Here is a 20,450-nt window from a genome sequence, read left to right as displayed (position 1 = left end):
GAAGGGTCATCTTAGGCAAAGGGAAAGCAGGCATCTATTTATACTGTAAAATCATTTGGGAGCTGATTGCTCCAGGTACATTGAGCATTTTCTGTTATTTACATGAGCCTTACTGATGTTCTGGGAGTCATATTTTTTCCACTAGGGCATCATTGGGATCTATCACAAGCATGCATACAAGCAGAAAAGATGACAGCTAACAACACCAGTAACAAATATATTTGTTAATTAAAAGTGTAGACTATGATGACAGAAGTAGACTATGATGACCAGCACCAACCATAGCAACAAGTAGGAAAGACTTAATATGGGAGTCAATACAAGAATGCAAGACTGTTCTCATTAACAGGTACCTTATCTCACAGCCTTTGTAAGATCTCTTTTACCCCCACAGTCCTTTCAAGATCCTGAGATTCTCACCCTGCTTTTGTCTGTGTTGGGGTTATTCAAGCTCAACTGTAAAAGAGTTTACAATTTTATCTGGTGAGTGACAAGACAATTCACAGAGCCTTCCAGAAAAAAAAAGAAAATGAACGATTAGATTATATTAACTGTTTATAGTGGGGCTCTCTTACAATTTTTCATTTACTTTGAAGAAAATATTGATAACTTCCTATATTCACTACCACATCCAAGTAAAGAATGGGAAAGACCAAGAACACATACTTTTACCAACAAGGTTTTTCTTCTTCTTACCCACTTAGTAGTATCTCTCTGTACTTGGAGTATTGAACCATATTACACGGGATTTGGAAAATTCCTTCACCAGATGCAGATAAAAAAGCTATTCCACAACAAGAACAGAAAGCAAATCCCAAATGGCTGCTATAGCCTGACTGCATCAGACATCCTCATAGTCTTCAGGCACAGCTCACAAAATAATAAACATGCTAAAGGTAAAATTTGCACCCAAACTCAGAAAACTCAGTGATGCAGCACTGAGGCCAAAAAGGGAAAATAACCAAGAAATAAAATCCGAAACTCAATCACCTATTTAAAACTCTGGATGCCTCTAATTCTTTCTAACATTTTTAGCACACATCAAGAGGAGTTTACAGCTGCAATCACACTGAGAATACATTGTGAGGAGCTGTGTTACAGAAGTCTCTCAAAGTTAAGCTCAAGTTTTACAAAATTGTCATTCAGTAGTTGTAAGTTATGAGCTCACCAGTTTATTGCTCAACATCCTGTTTTCCTTCATCTTTCAAATGCTCTGCAAAAGCCTTCCCAGAATCTTCAGATGTAATCTTTTGCAAGTCTGAAGTTTTCAAGTACTGTTTCAAAGTTCATTGTGTGTGGTTAGAGTTGATCTACGTCAAACTGACAGCAGTGGGTCCTCCTTAGCCCCATCTGGAGCTGAAAACCATTTGGCCAGATTCCCACACATGAGGCTTTGTGAGTTGAACTACACAGAGCTTTGGCTGGATTTACTTTCCTCCAGGCCATGGCTCCAGCTCAGAAACCAGACGCCGAATCCCAGGTAGTCTGAGCTCACATGCCACAAACAGGAAAGCTGGAGATGCTGATCACATTCCTCTCGTGAGATTTGAGATGATTTAAGGAATGAGCAAGTACCAAACTACCTCTGATGCCATTTCCTCACTAAACAGATGCAACAAACAGATGAAAGAAAACATTTGACTACTTAATTTATGCGAGTTTACCCACAGTGATTGCACAATACGCAATAATCATGAGGGGCTAGTATCTGTGAATAAATGACACTATGCTATAAGCATTTAAGGCAGTGGATGCCTACCCTTACACAGAAAAATTACTGAAAGTATTGTAAAAAGACTGGAACACTAATGGAGCAAAACCACAACATCTAGCAGGCTGCTCTAAAACAAGGAACATCTTTTGATGGCTGCCATAAGCACGCAACTAGGCTTCATGCGCAAAGAACCTCCTATGCATGTAAATGCTCATCTACAAATAACCACTATGTCCTGTCACCACCTGCGTGCATACACAAACTTTTACTGCCTCTTTTACATCCTCACCCACTCAATTGTTCACATATACACCCCCAACCAAATTCCCCAAACATTTCCCTCTGATGGACTACTGTGGAAAAACAAACCTACTTAGAAACCATAAAAAAAAAACTGTAGTTCATGTTTATAACAATTTAAATAAGTAAATAACGATACATAATTTAAATCCTTTTAATTATTTCCCCATTGATTCATGTTTTCCTTTGGTGTTTTATGGAAAGTTCTTCAATACAGGTTTGTTGAAGAGTGCAGAAAGAAGACAACCAATTTGAACGTAAGGACAAAAAAAGAGTAGAAGAATTAATAAAAAACTAATTTGCCAGTAATATAAAAGTAAAGTTTAGTAATACATAACCTAACCATATGAGAATGAGAAGATTATACAGTGGAGCCTGAGCTTTACACAACTAGACTTATGGTCTTCATGAAACAGAAGCTTTCAGAAGCTAATTACGTTGATTTAACCCATTCTGACTGCAAGGCTTCTTTCCGTCCATTAAATGACTCTATGAAATTAGCAGAGAAGTTACTGTGAAGGTTTTCCAAGGCTTGTAAAATGAAGTTGTGAAAGGAGCAAATCCTTTTATGCTACTGAGATCTTCCACCATGTACACAGGGAACTGAACATTTCTACGTACCTTCAATAAAAAGAGTACATTTTCCTCTTTTATTTAAATGGAAAAACCTTCAGAAAAAAAGAAAATACCATCATAAAAATCTAGCTTTTCATTTTTAATTTTTGGTAACGTTGAAAGAGTTCATCACTTTAAAGCAAAGGATGTGCTCACACTGACTGCAGAGGCAGCACAAGGAAATCACCAAGGAGCACTTCCGAAAATCTCATCCTTCCTCCTTAAAACAAGCCCAGTCCTACTCAGCTTTCACCATTTATGGCCTTTCCCTTAAATCAATAGGGCTATTAACCACATTATTAATGCCAGTGCAATACAACTAAATCAGTAATGGTGCTTAATCTCAGCTCTAAGATCAAGGCATATTTGGCTGTGTAATTCTGATTTTGCAATTAGTTGCAGACATGAATTAAGGCTCCCCAAAACTTTGCATCTTAGCACAATCAGGAGAGTTGTCTGTTTGAAAACTTGGAGGTACCACCACTAACACCTCAGCAGATGAAACTAAAGAACGAGCAGTATCTACATAATTAACAAAAGGATGATTTAAATAACTATAGAAACTGATGTAGAAAACTGAGATGTTTCTCTGATCTCAAATAAGTTCCCAAAATCATGTAATCAAAACTGGTATCTGTTTCCAGGCCTAAAGATCTTCACTGATTTTTTTTTTTTTAATATATACATAGTTTTCATGCATACAGATATACAGGCATTCACTGACAAAACATATTCTGATAGTAAGCTACTAGCTAAAATACATTTAGTGATTGCTAAGTAAAGCAGACTAATTAGAACTACTGCAGACATGACGTTTTTACATAGTTTACATTAATCCATGTATGTATAGGTATTTATCTTCGCAGTCACATCAGTTAGCTAACTTAAAGTTTTAATGCAGATTTAATGGTTACTACAATGGAACACTGTCTAACAATACCCCATTTAGATAAGCATATATATTTTAATATATATTTTTTAAATTTCCATGACTTAGAAACTCAGTGAAGAGTCTTGATATGCATTTCCAAGTAAAAAAAGTAAAAAAGAAACACAAATCCATATTTGTCAAGAATTTTAGTATTGATAACTGTTTCTAAGCTCTTTAGTTTCAGGAATTACATTTTTTTTTTCCTGAGAGGTTGTTTCTGAGAAAGTGGAAGGGAAAGCTACCAGTGTTTCAAAGGGGATGTACAATGACATAAAATGAAGCATTAATGGTGGCATTTCAACTTGCACTGCTAGTCGAAATGGACTTCGTGACGGTCTATTAAGCGAAGTTGGCCTGACTGTGAGAAGCTGAGTGCTTCACCTACAGCCCCTTCACCTACAGCCCCCTACAGCCCCAAACATCATTTGAAGGCCTTATCAGTAAAGTTTGTGATCAACTCTTCAACACTACTGGACTAACAAAAATCACCATGTGAAACTAGTAGTATCCATCTTGTTTTGAACCTTTACATTTATTCACTTTGTTCCTAACTCACACTTTTGGCTTTTTTGCACATATGTTCTATACCAGTTTTCTTGGTTTGCCTTAAGTCCTCGGCTCTGTCAGTACATATTCATCTGCTTAGCACTGTACTACTGTTTTCAGTATGACTCTGGAGTAGGGCTTTGCACTGTGAATTAGCAAAACATATAAATTAGATCGTTAGTACTGTGTATCATAAAATGTAACCAGGAACATTTTGTACTGCCAAGCAATAGAAAATAATTTCTATTCATCTTGCAGAGATATTCTTAATTCCAACAATATGTACTAACTGACACAAAAAATAAAAATAAAAAAAACCCAGTACAAAGTATAATTGTAATACAGGTTTCATTGGCCACTGGAACTTTCCAAACAGACACAACCTGATTCTTCAGGAACATCTACTGAATACTTTCTTTTTCCAGTCTTCATCTTATCTGATGCCTGTTCTGATTTGTGACAGCTGTAAAAGACTAAAACTGAAGCTCTGCAGGAGGACTTTGTATGCTTCATCCCTTCTTTTGCTGCAAGCAGCTCATTTTTACCCCTTGAAGCCAGCAAAACTGCAGTCATCACATGGCAGTTTCTCAAATACGCAACCAGAAAGCCACCTCAGATTACTCTTCTGCTGGGGTTAGCACCCTGAAAACCAGATGGGCTCCACAGCCAGAGCACGGCTGTGATGTGGCACAAACCGGGATACTTAGCAGCCAAGAACCTCACGAGTTCCGTTTCCCACATCTACATCCACAAAATGTATAGTCCTGCCAAAAGCACTATCAAAGTTTTGCTTCTTTCTCTCTCTCAGATTATTAAACAAACCCACAACACAGATTTCTAGATCAAAAAGTAAAAATACATCAAGGAGTAATAAATAATGTCTTGAGAAATCAAACTGCCTTCACTAAAGCATTTGTATAAAAATGCATACATGGGTTATTGGTTACAATCCTCTTTAAAAAAAAAAGTCTCTTTTCCTCCCTAACGCCCTGACTGAAAACAAAGCAAGTCCAAAAAAAAGCATTATCCTTGCTTTTATGAGGGTTGGAAATGATCACTCCTAGAAAGGAACCAACAAAGGTGGAAAGGAGCCTCTCTTCTGCTGTGCAGAGGCTGTGTCAGAATGTTCGTTAGAAGCTCTCAGAGCACATTCCTGTGCAACTCTTCCAAAACTCTTGTTTTCAAATAGGCCAGAATGGTTCCATTTCTCCTCATGAGAACTCAGAATGTGTTTTAAAAAAGGAGCAGGCGATTCTTTTCTAATCTGAAGCTCCCGTGCTGTCTACAGGTTGAGAGACATATGTAGTATCTTTTTTCTGCAGCCTCTTTTAACTAGTGATGCAGAGGCAAACAAATAATAAGGCAAGCTGCTTTCACAGCCATTTCTCTTAAGAAAGCAAGCACTGAACAAACACAAAACCCTACATAGGTCAAAACCATAGCAATCACCTTAAACATACAATCTTAAGTTAAATATTGTACAGAATTTTTTTGCAGCCTACCTGCTGAGACTGTTTATATCACTGATAGAATTTCTATTAAAAAGACAAACATCTCACACAGAATCTTGGTGGAAATGAACTTCAAATTGTGGAGTGTTTTGTAGAGTCCTTTTTCCTTTTTAACCTGCGTTTATCCTTTTAAACATGTGTTTATCATGTGTCAAAGCTGACTACTTTCTCCCCTCCCCAGAATACCATGAATTCTTCTGTAAAATAAACAAAGCTCTGTCAAGCATCTCTGAAATTACCAGAGGCAGTCCCTGTTTGAGATCAAAGATGCACATCACTGCTAGGCCTTCTGCAACATCCAGCCTTTCAGTAAAATGAAAATTTCCACAACCAAGTCATCGACAGAACAAAAGATTAACACCATCATATCCAGGGGATGTATCTGAAAAGAACAGTTTTGACATTCAAAGGGATATATCTAAACAGAAGAACTGCCACTGTAGCTTCTTTTTCCAGATGCTTCGGAACCCCAATAGGTGTTTGTGGGATGTACCCATTTCTGGGCATTTATATAACGCCATTTATATCTGACAAAGAAAAACCTTAATCTTTACCTAAAAGATGCAAAAATCAATAATTACATATTAACAACCAGTAGGAGAAGAAAAGTTTCATAATTCTAATGCTCATATTTGTCCTGTGATGCAATTCATTACTTGTTCTGACACATTGTGTATGGGGTCTTTATGTCCTCAAAGGAGAAAAAATGATACTAAAATATATTATTTATTGGAGGTATCAGATGCACTTCTCTACATGTTTTTTTTTTTCCCAAAAAGAAAAGCTGGACTTAATTTACCTGCAACATAAACACTCTAGCAGAGTCAATTTTGATTCCCAAAGCTGCTATTATTGCTTAGTGAGTCAGTAACACAAAAAATTTACTGTTTCTATGTACTCTTGAAGGCACTTATATAAAATTTCCAGTTAATACTGACATTCAGTATGAAGAAAATAGCCCTCCCAGTATTTATATTGTACTTTTGCAGCAGTCAGAGAAAAATACTATGTGCAAAATACTTACTGTGGGCTAAAATGTTCTTTGGGGAAAAAAAAAACCCGATAAGCATTTTAATAAGATACAGAGCAATTCTCTACAGAACAGCAGACAAGAAAACATTTTAAATACACATACTTCCATGTTATATATCTTGAGTAACTAAACTATAGGATCATAAAGTAAGTTTTCCAGCTCACATATATACTTCCCAAAGTGTTTTAATTATAAAGCTGATATTAAATACCTCTTCATTTCATATAGATACATATATAAAATGTGATTTTCATATTTATAGAGATAAAGCTGTGAACAGACATCCCATCAAGTTCCTACGGCAAAAGCTAGTCCAATCTCATGGGTAAATAAATCACTAATTCTTTCTCCATCTGTTATTGCCTTATTGCAAAAGAATTAAGCTAAGGCCTAGAAAGTCAAAGTTAAGGCTTGACCTTCCATCCCTACCCTATCTGTCCACTCCCTTGTGTACCCCTCAAACACACATGCTACCATTTCCTGATGATTTTAGATGGGGTTATCAAAAGAAATTCAGAATATGTGTCAGTTTTGTAGCAACTTGAATGCTATACAAATATCTTCTGTGTTTAATTGGTGATTTGTATTTTAGTAGGTTTATTCATTCACAACTTTATTTGTTTAAAGGTGCCTTAACCTTGAAATAAATCAAAGCATCTGTAAATAGCATTTTTAAAGAGTTTAAAAATTAAGCTCTTTGGAGAGCCATAATTTGAAGTCAAGTTTCTTTCCAAAAATAAAAAGGAAAAGAAAAATCAAATACAAAATTGTTTGTCAACATCTTTGCTCGTTTTTTTTCCCCGTTGAAAATTATGCACTTTATTCTTCTTCACTCTTCTTACGGTGTTCTTTTAAAGATCCTGACGAACCACCATGTTAGTTAATATAAAAACTCTACTGCTAGCTCCCAAGTATCTTTTTCTTCCTAATTTGACAATAACTGTTTGTGTAAGACAGTAGGGCCAAGGAGTCTGAGACTCTTGGGTTGTGCCCCATGGCCACCCCCCTTTCAAAAGGGAAACAAAAAGCACTAAACCTTTTCAGCCACATACAAGCTCCTTCCCCCACCACCTTTCTTGCGAAGACAGCTGCTATTGCATTTCCTTTCTTGTTACTTACGAGGTCTTGGCTCTTGACATTGATTTCTTATCTGTTTCTGTGACAAATGTTAAGTGTTAATAATCTGTCAATTTGAAGAAAGATAATGCTAAATAAATTATTGGAATTAATTACTCAGAAACTATCCTTTAAAACTCATTGTGAGCATTGCAACATGAGCAGCAAAAATTGCTCAAGGGCAGCAAAAAACCCCCCATATTTTCAACCAATTAGTAAGTGTTAGGAGATTAAAAAGTTATAATTTAAACGAGGCTGTATCCTGATAATCTAAAGCAAATCTTTGAGGAGACACAGAGTGACTGGGGCAGGACAGCTCCCTAAAACACAGTCTTTTAATTTCTAACTGATGGGTTTTACTTCGTACTTTCAGATTATGACATATAAAATTTAGGATCAAAAGGTGAAAGTTCAGGAACCTTTTCAGTTACAGAACCAATAAAATGATAAACGTTTGGGATACCAAAGTACACTTCTACTCTAACTGTCTTTTCAGACCCGCATTGACCACGCTATAATAGCTGCCAACATTTGGTAAGGATTAGCCTTTCATTTAGACAAAAGAAAGCATTCCTTAGCTAAATCAGCACTTTTTGCCATCAGACTCATAAAACCTTTTCACAACACAGATTTTCAAGAGAAGCCTTTAGGGTTTTAGGATGCTGCTCCTTTTACTAAGTAACAAAATACACCCCGGGGTGTCTCATTGACCGCACTCAGCTGTCCTTTGACCTCCGCAATTGTTTAGGCCTAACTTCAGGGCCACAGAATCTGCCTCCCCCCCATCAAGGAGGCGAATGCTGCATCTTCCTGGCACCCAGGGAAGCAAAACGCTGGAGGTTCCCCCCTTACTGACTTCTACCACGATCCAGATGTTGCCAAGTAAAACCTTCCTGCAGGCAGGTTTTGGGACCCTGCGGTGGCCACTCGGGACGTAGGCGGTGGCAATGACCCCCTCGCTCTGGTAGGCCTCCACGCTGCCCTTGCCCCAGGGATGCAAGAGGTCATAAAGCATCTTCAGCCTTCTGGGTACGCTGGCTATTTAAATGCAACAAGAAACTATGCAAGCCCAATACTGCGTACTAAGTCAAGCCTCCCTCTTTAAGAAGTCAGAAAAAAACACTTGTGAGAATCTCAGTTGGAAGCACAAATCTATCCTGATCATGACAAAGATCTGCATTCTTCTTCCCATTTGTTTTAAACCCTTTGAGAGGACAAACAAACAAACACCCACTCTCCAAGTGAATAAAACTCATATTTAGCTAGTAGATTAGGTATTTGCAGCGCTTCTAAGTACAGTATCAGAAGAAAATTGTTACAGCTTCAAAAGAACTGTCATTAAATAACAAAGTTGACCTCATGGTGGATATGTAAGAAAAAATGGAAGCATAGAATAGACCTCTCTGGAGAACTTAAGATAAATACATGATCAAAGCAAAACAAAATAGAAATTTACAGTCTACTGCATTCTTAAAATCTAGTCAGTGTATCTGAAAGCTCAAACGTTAAACACAAACATCCCACATTTGCTCTATTAGGAAAGAGGAGTACAGTACCTTCTCAGATTCCTTTTAGCCTATCTGAAATGCAGTCATGATTAAAGGATGCAGCTAAGAGATTGTGAAGTCTTGCTTTGAAACTGTTTAAAACTCCTAACCGCCTGAAAAATAAGAAGGGAGAAAAAAAAAAAAAAAACATTAGAATGATTTGTGCCAGCATGTATTTTATAACAACTGAACAAAACCTGCCTATCCACACCTGGTACAGGGCATATTTGGTTAAAGCTGCATTGTTTTTTTTTCTGTGCATTCTACCAGAGGAAAAGTCCGAGTCTGTCACAATGTCTGTACATTTTTGGTGCATAAGTCACCATATGCAATATTAGGAACCTATCTCATCATTATGAAACATTTAACTGTTACAGAAACATCAAAAAGAAATGATAATGTAGAATTATTTGACTCCTCATTTAAAAAGAAGCCAACTAAATGGGTGGGTGGTTGTCTATTCTGAACTAGAGGTCAGTTTTCAAAATGAAGTCAGAATTTGCTGATTTCTCTCCTATCTGACATCCCACAGAGGTATTTAAATGGAAGAATTTCTAATAGAAATTACAATTCATAAAAGAGAGTACACCTGAAATACCCAAAAGAATGACAACAATGGTAGAGCAAGTAGCGGGCAGAACAGTACCTCCTAAAATAATTAGGGCTGTGCAGAACAGTAATTAACATGAGGAAAAGCATTAAATTAAGTTATCATCAATGGGATTCTGACGAGACTTTTAGGCATACAAGCTGGTTTGACTTCTTAATATTTTGCAAATAGATTTCAATGAATCTGTCTTCTTGCTCACTGATAGGATTTTAGGCTTAAAGCTGCTACCACACCTTTAGACCCAAGAACAGAACCCAGGTTTTAAAATTCAAAATGAAATAGCTTTAACCTTCTTCCTTCTCCTATTTTTAGAAATCAGACTATTGAGGAAAGCAACTTTAGCCTTTACCTCTTACCAAGGAAATGTTTTTGTTTGGGATTGTGTTCTGGGAGAAGACATACACAGGTCTACTCGTGCCCCACATCCCTGCTAGGCCAGCAGTGGATCTACCACAGATGGCCAATGAGGTTAACGCGCTCAGCTCCCGACCAAACCAGAGGACTCTGCGAGGACTTTAATGATCGCAGAACGGCAGTAATCCAATTCCAGCAGCTCCTGGGTCTGAAATTGCTATTTTTCGGACACGTGCTGAACATTTCACCTGCTAGTAATGACATTTTTGTATTTTCTTCTAATTACACTCAAAGCTAAGACCTTTGGCCCTAGGCCACAGACCGCTATTCAGGCTGCACACATTCTCTTAAACGCCCTGATCCTTTGTTGTCACCCTTAGTCTTTCATCTATTATTTACATCCATTGAGAAGAGAGATACTCTACCATTTGTGAAGCTTTAAAGCTTCTAATCATCTTAATTTCTTCGCCTTTCAACCAGTGCTTCCCCTTATGGACCAATGCCAATAGTGTGACAAAATAATTTTTCAAGTCGAGATCCTCCCAGACTCTTCCCAAACCTTGACACGCACTGGGCTGTGCCTTTTGTTTGCAGCCAGCTGCTTTTGCAAACACAGACCTCTGCTCGGTTTGGAGCCCTGGCTTCACTTGTTAGCCTGTTGGGGGCAGTTTTGGGGGGACTTGGGATGTGGGTTTTTTTTTTTTTTACACTGCTTTCTTTCCATTACAATGTCTAACTGAACTAGTTAGTTAGGCTGCATCAGAGATACTGTACTGAAACTGGTTAAAACATGAAGCGCCCTTTGAAAGCCAAACTGCTAAGAATTTCAAGTTTCCTGTTTTTCCAGAAGCCAATCTACTAATAAGCTCAGCTTTGGTTTTCTGTTGTTACAGACCCACTTGGTATTGAAAGATTCTCACATACCATTGAAGAAATGCAAAAAAATTGGCAACCCTTCTGCTGGTTAACAGCAGCATTGATTTGTCTCAGCCTTAGAGCATGATGCAAAAATACAATTTCCTCACACGATGTTCAGACCATATCCTTCGTATCCTCCTTTATTTGCAAATAGGAAGAAAACCTATGGTATTTTCACCAAGACAGATCTCTTCAGCATATATCAGTCCTCAGTCTTAGTTTCCAAGACTTGTGGGATATGGTAACGTGATCCATCTTGGCTCTTCCTTCCACTACCGCCTGGCTTACTTTTGATTTCTAACAGAGCTTCCTTGTTGTCTGTCCCTTCTGAAGACCCCAGCCCCCTCAGCTTTTCTTATTTTCACCATTTGCTTCAACCAGCAGTTCACTTGAGACTCATCCATCTTACAATGCCCCAAGTGACAGATGCTCTTAGGAATGACCACGCTGCTAAGGGAACAAAAGATAACATCACCTCTAGGAACTCAGAGAGAAATACAACTTCAACCCTAAGACAGGGCCGTCGTGAAGGACATGGCACCATAAACCTCTCTCAAGTGGAAAAAAAAAGAAAAACAATTGCAAAGAAAAGGAATCTGACACAATCAAAGGCCAAAAAGAGTATGTGTTTTGTTGCAGCTGTAGTTAGTGGCATTGATGGCCTTTTTTTTACTTTCTTTATCCTGGCAACCCATGGAAGGATTCTGTGAAATTTACCTGTGATCAAAATGAAAGAGTAGAGGTATTTGGTATAAAAGCTGTGGAAAAATTCCTACAAAATTTAGAAGTCATTTGGAAACAATTCCCTTGGCACACATGTTCTCCTTCAAAACACAAATATTGCTCCATTAAGACCTACACGTCCTACAGACCAGCTGTTGCTCAGTTAAGTTCTACAGGAATTCATAATCACAGTACAAGCAAGTGTGTACTTGATGAACAAATAGTGTAATGGGAGTTATGCAACTTCAACATCACAGCTGCTTGACAAATCTGTAATTTGCAAAGTCTGTTTTGACATTTGAGCACATATCATTTAAATTATTATCATTTTTTTTTAAATTAGAGTGATATATTTTGCAGCTAACACTCACACGTCTAGTCAGATTGAAGCAAAAGTCTCTGCTTCAAAATGCACCCAGAGTCTTTTATCCAGCTGGTGCAAGCACACTTCTGAGTGGGACAGAAGCAGTCCTGGGTGGTTCTGTAAATCTCTTACTCAACAAAGAGGAGGGCATATTAGCATCTCCCAGTGACATGCTAGCAAAAGTGATGCCACAAATTCTGAGAATCCCTTCATCTGCAGTGGCATGCAGAGAAACCTCCTTCTCTCTCAGGAAAGCTTTAAACAGCATCTCATGATCGGTTTTCAAACACTACAGGAAATAACCATCATTACAGTACATGAGATTGACAGCACACAAGGTTAATGGACATAAAAGCTAGAGCTGTAAAACAAAGCATAGGGGGTCTATTAACCAAAAGCTTTCTGTTTAATGTAAGGTCTGGGGAAAACTGCAATACACACTTCTGCAGCCATATTTTTTAACAGGACTTGAGTTAGTCTCTGCATATCAACAGCAAAAATAAAAAATAACATCAGCTACACCTGGTCCTTTTTGAACAGAAATTGTGGAAGCATCCCAACAACAGAGGCGCATCCTACCTTCACAGTTGCTCTCCCACTCTGAGCCACTGAGTGATTCCTGCACCAAAAGGTTTGATAACGTCCCACTCGGTTGGGAGAAACTTAAATGTAGGAATCTCTATCGTACTGGGACATGACTGAAAAAGCTGCACGAAAGACTCTGCTTTCTACTTCACTACCCAGCCTGACTAGTCCACATGGCTCTGAAATCGTATTCTGAATACTTCTGAGGTCTTGGCATCAAGTATAGACCAAAAGTAGCAAAATATATGCTGCCCTACAAAATCTATACACAAATAGATATCTTATCACAGAGACAATCTTTACATGTTGTAACTCCAAATATTGATCACAGTAGAGAGAAGTGTTTATAGTTAATATGCAGTCCATCTTTTAGATAAACGAGACCAAGAGTAAGGTAAAAGGTCAAAACTACAGTACTGAGCTCTGAGTAATGCCTCTGACTTTATAAATCTCTTGCAAGAAAGGACAAGGTATAAAATGGGCTCTTGGAGTCCAACTTTCTATGCAACAGATCAGGCCAAGGACACTGCCCTAAGCAGTTATGAAGCGTAACACAACTACTTGTGTTGATGTATTTAGTAACACCAGACTGCTTTGAAAATGTCTCATTTGATGTTTACAACATTTTTCAGTTGAGACTGAGCATTTTTTTAAGTATTTTTGTAAAACCAATTCAAACACAATTCAGTATCAACATAGAATAACTGAAATATTGCTACTACTGCCAGTAGCATTAAGTTATTGACACTGAAACATGACCTTGAAATGACAGCTCCATTAATGCAAGTCTTACGGAGGAAGGTTTCAAAAAGCCCCGATTAAATTAACTACTTTTAAACACAATAGGATCAATATGTATGCAGAGAATGTACACCCCCATAGCAAGTCCTGTTTGCTTGATTGATCAAAAACAAAAAAATCCTGTGGCCTTCCAGATCTCAGCTGGTGCCAGAAATTCACATAGAAAAAAAAAAAAATCCATCTAAATGAAACTCTGAAAAGGTTTACCCTTCACCAGTCTATTTGCACTTCAAAAACTCCTTAAGTCCTTCAGCTAAACCCCAGGGTTGAACCATTTCAAAAATGAGAGGGGGATGGCCATGATTTATCTTCCTTCTGTGCTCTGGACAGAGCTGTAAAATCCGCCTGCCTGCCTGCATGCTGTAAGCTCGTTTTCAGGAGCCGTGGAAGATTTACCATTTTTAGAAATAACGCTGCCCATTTCCTTACTGTCACTTACCTCCTTCCATCAGACACAAGTACATTAATAAAGGAATGCTTCGATTTCTGCTCGCTGATACGCAGCACGTGAAGCTGAGTCAACAAAATGGCCAAGCATCTGAAATCATCGTTCTGAATAAAAATACAGCAGACCTCGTTCATGTCTGCAAATATCACCTTCTGCCTCACTGAATTTGTGTTGAGAGAACATTTGCTTAAGGATATAATTTAATCCTACCCCTTACATCTGTTTGATTCAAAGACATTTTTGGCAAAATGCTCAAAATAGTTTTCCCACTTGTACATAATCCGTGTGTTGGGTCACACAGTATGCATTTTTCAGTCCTCTGTACTTCAGGATACGTTACCAATAGAAGGAAAACAGAGATTTCATGGGTCACAAACTTCTTGGTCACCTTCAGCACTGCTGTCAGCCTGGTAAAACTCTATCGACATACCCTCACTTAATATGGCCATTATTGGAAAACCTGAACCTGAATTTCTACACATTTTCTGAAGTACAAAGATCAAGTCAGCATTACTGCAATTCTTTGAACAGACATTAATGCTCCAGTGTTCAGGTTGTGTGTTAAAAATATAAATATACATGCATGTAACAATGAAACATATAACCTCCTCCAGCATCGTAGATAAATTCTGAAGCATCGCCACCACAGAATAGCACTGAAGGGCACTGAAACGTGCCCGTGTCTTTTACTGTTTATAAAGCTCTCTCCTAAAGATTCAACCCTGCAAGCCACGTATCAGCGAGACAACTCTTATCACTCTAAATTCTTCAGGCTCGGATAAACAGATTCACTATTATCTTCTGAAAAGGGCCCATTTATTTCCAAAATCCTTTTGCTTTTATCACAGATTCAGTATCTTCCATTCTAAAACAACAAAAACAAAAATATTTTACAAAGAGATAAAAAAACATGCAGATCCTGCCACTGTAGGGCCAGTCTTAATTAGACTAGCAGGAAGCTTGAAAAACATTGACATTGTGCTTGTTTTCGTGCAAGCCAAATGCTGGCCCTAACAAAATGGTAGGCCTAATCCAAAAGCCCCTAATCACTCTATTAGTCCCCACTCAGATCAACAAGGATAGTTAAGGAGGAGGTTGTGGATATAGACTGAATGGCAACTTAGTCAGCATTTGACATTCCTCCCAACTTAACTCCTCAGAGCCTGAAACTCACCTCTACTTTAGAAAATAAGTACAAAATGTTTAAGCATTTATTCTCACTATATATATATATATATGCATATATATATATTTCATATGTAAAAAAAATCTCAGATCTACGTGCTTTTGCAAAGTCTAACAGAATATTTACTTGACACTGTCAGCTATGCCCTTCACTGGCTCAGAGCGAACAGACTGTGCTGATGGTGTTTCTCAACTCACGTCTAACTCTGGTGTGCTTGCAAGACTTACAATTCCAGCTGCAGCACAATTCATAACGCACTTCAACTTCCCTACTTACGCCAACATTTGCTATTCTAATTGAAACAGTTTTCTTGAAGGAAGGCAGTTTTCTTTCTCAATGCTACATTCAGCAGCACAGGGAACAGCTTCTGTTTCTCGTTGCAATAAGGAAGCTTTGAGTATTTTGTGTAGCCACTCATTTTTATTTATAAGTCCTGGAAATAAAATAAAGTAAAACGAAATAAAAAGCACATTCTGATGGACGGGATTTGGAATTTCACTTAAAATATGAATGCCACCAGAGCCAAGTAAAGCAACTTAAAGAGCAGAAGTTTGAGCAGAGGGGAAAAATTGCATAAGAACACAAACAGTTCACAGTTTGTTCCCTCCTCCTCCCCCACAACACAGAAAAAAAGAAAAAATATGCTGAAAAAAACGAAACATAAACAAGAAATACCCCGTGGATTCATTAGCAACCAGGGTGGCAGGCCTTCCTCTAATTCCCTTATAAAAGCCCATGACTACCTGCAGAGCCTGGGAGTGCAAATCACATTAGTGGAGACACCAGATGACCAAAGAAAGCATTGGAGGCCTGGTAAAACCAGTAAACAAAAGGCGGCATTCCAGCTGAATACCACTGCTAGAGTCAGCATTGTAAGATGCTTGGATCTGATAACCCAGAAGCAGATTAGCTGCAGGCAACAAAAGGGTAAAATGAGAAACAAAGGGGTCATTTTGACACATGAAGAAATCATTTCCATTAAGCCATCTTGAGTTTACCGTGTAGTTATAAAAACGGCTCCTGCTTCAAGTGCCATCTGAAGCCATGAAGCAGAGGCAGTGCAGCAGCACAGACAAGCTCCCGAAATAACGCGTTCCTTGATGCAATACAAAGAGGTAAACGAGCCTCTCTGCCTTTGAATCCTTGTGACCTTTTCAAGATCTAATAGTGCTTTTTCAATCTGCTGTACAGATTTCCATTGAAAGACTGCCACGTTTGTTAGGCAGGATGAACAGATGATTTATTAGTTCTACCTGTATGTAAGAGCCGCCTGCAGGGAAGGCACATGCTGCAAATATTCTCATGCCATCACATGAGAAGGTTCCTGTGTTGCACACATACACGTCTCATTTGCTCACTCTCATCACAGGAAAGAACCGTACTACAACATGCCTTATCAGGAGACCATTCAGAGGCTTTTTAACCTGAAACGGATCCGGGACTATTTCCATCACTAGGAAAAGAACTGTAAAATCAAGGCATGGAGGTCTGTACAGATATATACATATTAGAGAAAGAAAAGTTTTCAGGCTAAACTCGGAAAATTTGCCACAATTTTGTCTTGCCCAGAACACAGTGAAGAATTACATAGGCTGAAAAGAAATTCAGATATTTTGCTTTCTTTCCTAGAGAGTGAACTGTCACGTTAGGAAGTATCTATAAGGAACACAGAACATTCTGGCTTGCTAGCTGTGTGATGTGCATCTCCTGTGGGCTGCAGGACAGGCAGAAATCTGGCACACCGCGAGGAATCCAGCCTTCCTTTCACACAGAGAAACTTCCCACCCTTCTTTTGCAGAGGTACAGCAACTATGCTGCCAGATTCAGCAGGGACAGGATTTCATAAGCATATGCATTCACAGCTGATTGATTCTTCTCAGGGGGAAGCATGGTGAGGGTACTCTGAAAAAACAGCCTGGAGAAGTCACCATAAAGCCCAAACAGTGACTGTGTCCAGGTACAAATTGCAGTACGTATCGACAAGGAGAGCCTGCTGTCAAGGCATCCCATGAAAGCTCTGCACACACCCTCTGTTACCTGATGGCTTTGCAGTAACACATGAAACATATCTGAAAAGTGGAAGATGGTACAGACATCAGTCTGAACCTGAAGGTGGATGCTGCTAGTAATCAAATAAAATGATCCCCTTCAACCCAGTTAGCCTTTACTCTGCTGAGGGACAACACCACAGTCTTTGCTGGCAGCCATAGACAGTAAATTTCCATTAGTGATCTTTTCAAAGTATCTTTCTTATAAAAGTGTCAGAGCACCCCAAACAAAAGGGCAAGCTGATCAGCCCAGAGTATCAGGAGTAATCTTTAGATGCTTAATTCAAGCGGATCCCATATTTCATTTACAAAGGGCTTTTCTAAGCAACGTTATTTAAAGTTTTGTTCCTTTGGGTTCCTTCAGCACTGTGGTAATCCAGCAAAAAAGAAACCCTTGGACTTCTTGCTTAACTGCCATTGCTTGTGCAGAAAGACATACACAGCCGAATCTTCCTAATTCTAATGTTTCTAATGATTCTAATGTTGAGAGTCTTTATGTCTTTGAGGAATTCTAGATATTTTTCCATAGGGGTGAGCACCTGACTCACCAGTCTTCCCTCACCTAGAATTGTCATGGACTCCACTTTGGACAGTTGACTGAACATCATGGAGGTGGAAGAAATTGGGTTTCTTGTTCCTTAGGTTACTCAGCAGAGCTGGCAAGAAGCCTCTGGAAGGAAGACCCTCACTGGCAAACTGATGGGCTCCTCTGTAGAGTTGGGATAACTGCAAGCAGGTCGTGGCATCTTCACTATTTGTGCTGACCAAATCCTCTACGAGTGCAGTTGGAGTCTAAAGCCTCTTTCACATTAAAACAAGGACCTCCATAAAGCCTAGAGAGCTAACGGAAGTCACAGTAAACTTGAGTAAACATTTGGGTTACAAATAACAAACACTAGAAGAGCTATCCTAGTAGAGAAGAAACGATATCTATACAGATATTATGTCTAATTTAGACACAGCTTGCTAAAAGATGAGGAGTGTTTCTGAAAATGGGCGTTGAATTTTATTTTAAGGTTGGTGGTGAAACCAAACACATTACCTCTTGAGGAATTAAATCTAGTACAGACAAAGGCCTAAGTGAAAGGCACAGGACTGGGAAGGACAAATACTCAGGTTTCACATGGACAAGGCAGTGATTTTGCTCAGCCCTGCCACATCTGCAGTGCTCCAGCATAGAGGAAAGAAATCAGTTTAGGAAGTAAAAGGCCTTTCAGGAAGAATTTCATAAGAAAAGCAAATAGGAAGAAAACACCTTGTTCCTTCTCTCACATACTGAATAGAGATCCCTCTGTCCAGAAGACTCAGAAATAAGGAAAAGTTTGTTCTATAGTTGAAGTATAGGAGGGTAGCAAGGGATGGCAATACTGATAAGGGGGTTCTCTCTGCTTGTGATTACGTTCCCCATCGTCTAATAGAGGTGGAAATAATAACATTTTCTTCTGGCATCATAACCAATCTATGCAGAACTCCTCAGGACAGAGCTGATCTTCCTATTAACTAGTACAGACCTCTGCTTCTTTAGCAAGCACTGCAAAATGCATAAACTGAAACGCTCAAAGAGATCCTGGAAAAGGCTTTCATATTTCCAGCTGTTAATTATAACATACAAATCAGGACTATATACAAAGACACTTATTAATCTAATCCTTTCTACAGGCCTAATAGACTTGCTGTGAAACGTACATCCTCCATCTGCCTCCTTTTTCTTTCAGAGAAAAGGCTCCATTGCTGCTACACGCATTGGCTTTCAAGGCCATATTCATACACTGCTCTATAAGGAAAACAACATGCTTTGTGGAGTGGGAACCTTTTCAACGAATTCAAAAAGAAGGCAATTTTTTGTTCCCTGCTTAGTAGATTCTTATTGTACTGACAGTTTCTGAGAACAGGTTGTGTAAAAGCTAAGTAGGGAGAAAAATCCTAGCTCCACTGCCTGTCAACCCTGAAATCCCTAATGTGACAATAAGCAGTACTTCCCCACCATATGCTGCACGCTTCTGGTGCCTTCCAGGAAACCTTTTTATCTGATGTTCAGAACAGACTCCCGCTGCAGATCTGAATGCAGAAGATTGAAAATACTGAGATGGAGCTGAAAATAATGGGTGGTTGAGGATAGGAAGAAAGAGGAAATCATTTCTCAGAGATGCTATCTTTGTTGCTTTGTTCCACCTCCCCCCATTTCACAGCCCGCTGCCTTGGCTGTAGCGACCATGCTACGGTTGAGTTCATGCTCTAGAGGAATATGAGACAGGCAAAGGGTAAAATTATGATACCAAATTTTAGGAAAGCTTAACTCCAGCTCTTCAGGGAGTTAGTCAACAAAACACCCTGGGAAAATGTCCTTGTGGGTAAGGGTGCAGAGCGGAGCTGGCAGATCTTTAAGGAAGCTTTCCTCAGCGCAGAAGAGCTCTCCAACCCCAGGTGTACCAAGTCAGGAAAAGAAGGCAAGAGCCTTGTGTGGCCGGGACCTGCTGGTCAAACTGAAGAGTGAGAAGAAAATGCACAGGCAGTGCAAATAGGGACAGGTACTGTGGGAGGAGTATATAGAAGCTGCTAGGCTGCATAGGGATGGGGATAGGAAAGCCAAGACCCAGCTTGAACTAAATCTAGCGGGGGATGCCAAGAAGAACAAGAAAGGTTTCTACAGGTACCTCAACCAGAAAAGGAAAGTCCAGGAGGGAGTATCCCCCCTACTGAGTGACACAGGCAAGCTGGTAACAATGGAAAAGGCTGAGGTACTTACAATTTTTTTGGCTCAGTCTTCTCTGATAACTGCTCACTGCACAGCCCTCAAATGTTCTGTTTGGTAGGAGGAGGTTGGAGAAGCAACATCCCTATAAGTGAAAATCAGGTTTGTGATCACCTGCAGAACCCAAACATTGACAAGCCTATGGATCCCAATGAGATGCATCCCAGAGTCCTAAGGGAATTAGCTGATGTAGTTGCCAAGCCACTCTCAATGATATCTGAAAATGGCAGTCAAGTCTCTGGTGTCTGGAAAAAAGGCAACATCATACCCATTTTTAAAAAGGGTAAAAGGGATGACTGCAGGAACTACCGACCTATCAGTCTCACCTCTGTGCTGGGAAAGATCATG

At 39.1% G+C, this 20,450-nt stretch overlaps 1 protein-coding gene across 6 annotated transcripts in view; it reads right to left on the bottom strand.

The window, feature by feature from the left end:
* The window catches only part of GREB1L (GREB1 like retinoic acid receptor coactivator), a 128,629-nt gene that overhangs the window by 63,274 nt on the left and 44,905 nt on the right, over positions 1 to 20,450 (bottom strand). Inside the window, exons 2-3 of one of the 6 annotated variants that reach the window (XM_025147886.3) lie at positions 20,097 to 20,187; positions 9,323 to 9,426 (exon numbers count right to left, since the gene is read on the bottom strand). The exons of 2 other annotated variants lie outside the window; for them this stretch is intronic. Coding sequence is in view for 1 of the 4 variants with exons in the window: in XM_046938201.1 (XP_046794157.1) it covers positions 1,169 to 1,201 (33 nt within the window). In the remaining 3 variants the exon portion in view is untranslated. Of the gene's footprint in view, positions 1 to 1,168; positions 2,291 to 9,322; positions 9,427 to 20,096; positions 20,188 to 20,450 lie in introns of those variants that run through there. 3 more of the 6 variants (XM_046938202.1, XM_025147885.3, XM_046938201.1) reach the window with 3 other exon arrangements.

Source organism: Gallus gallus, chromosome 2, assembly GCF_016699485.2.
Source record: "Gallus gallus isolate bGalGal1 chromosome 2, bGalGal1.mat.broiler.GRCg7b, whole genome shotgun sequence".
Lineage (NCBI taxonomy): Eukaryota > Metazoa > Chordata > Aves > Galliformes > Phasianidae > Gallus > Gallus gallus.
The sequence above is the reverse complement of the archived record's forward strand: the minus strand, read 5'-3'. Positions and strand labels throughout refer to the sequence as shown.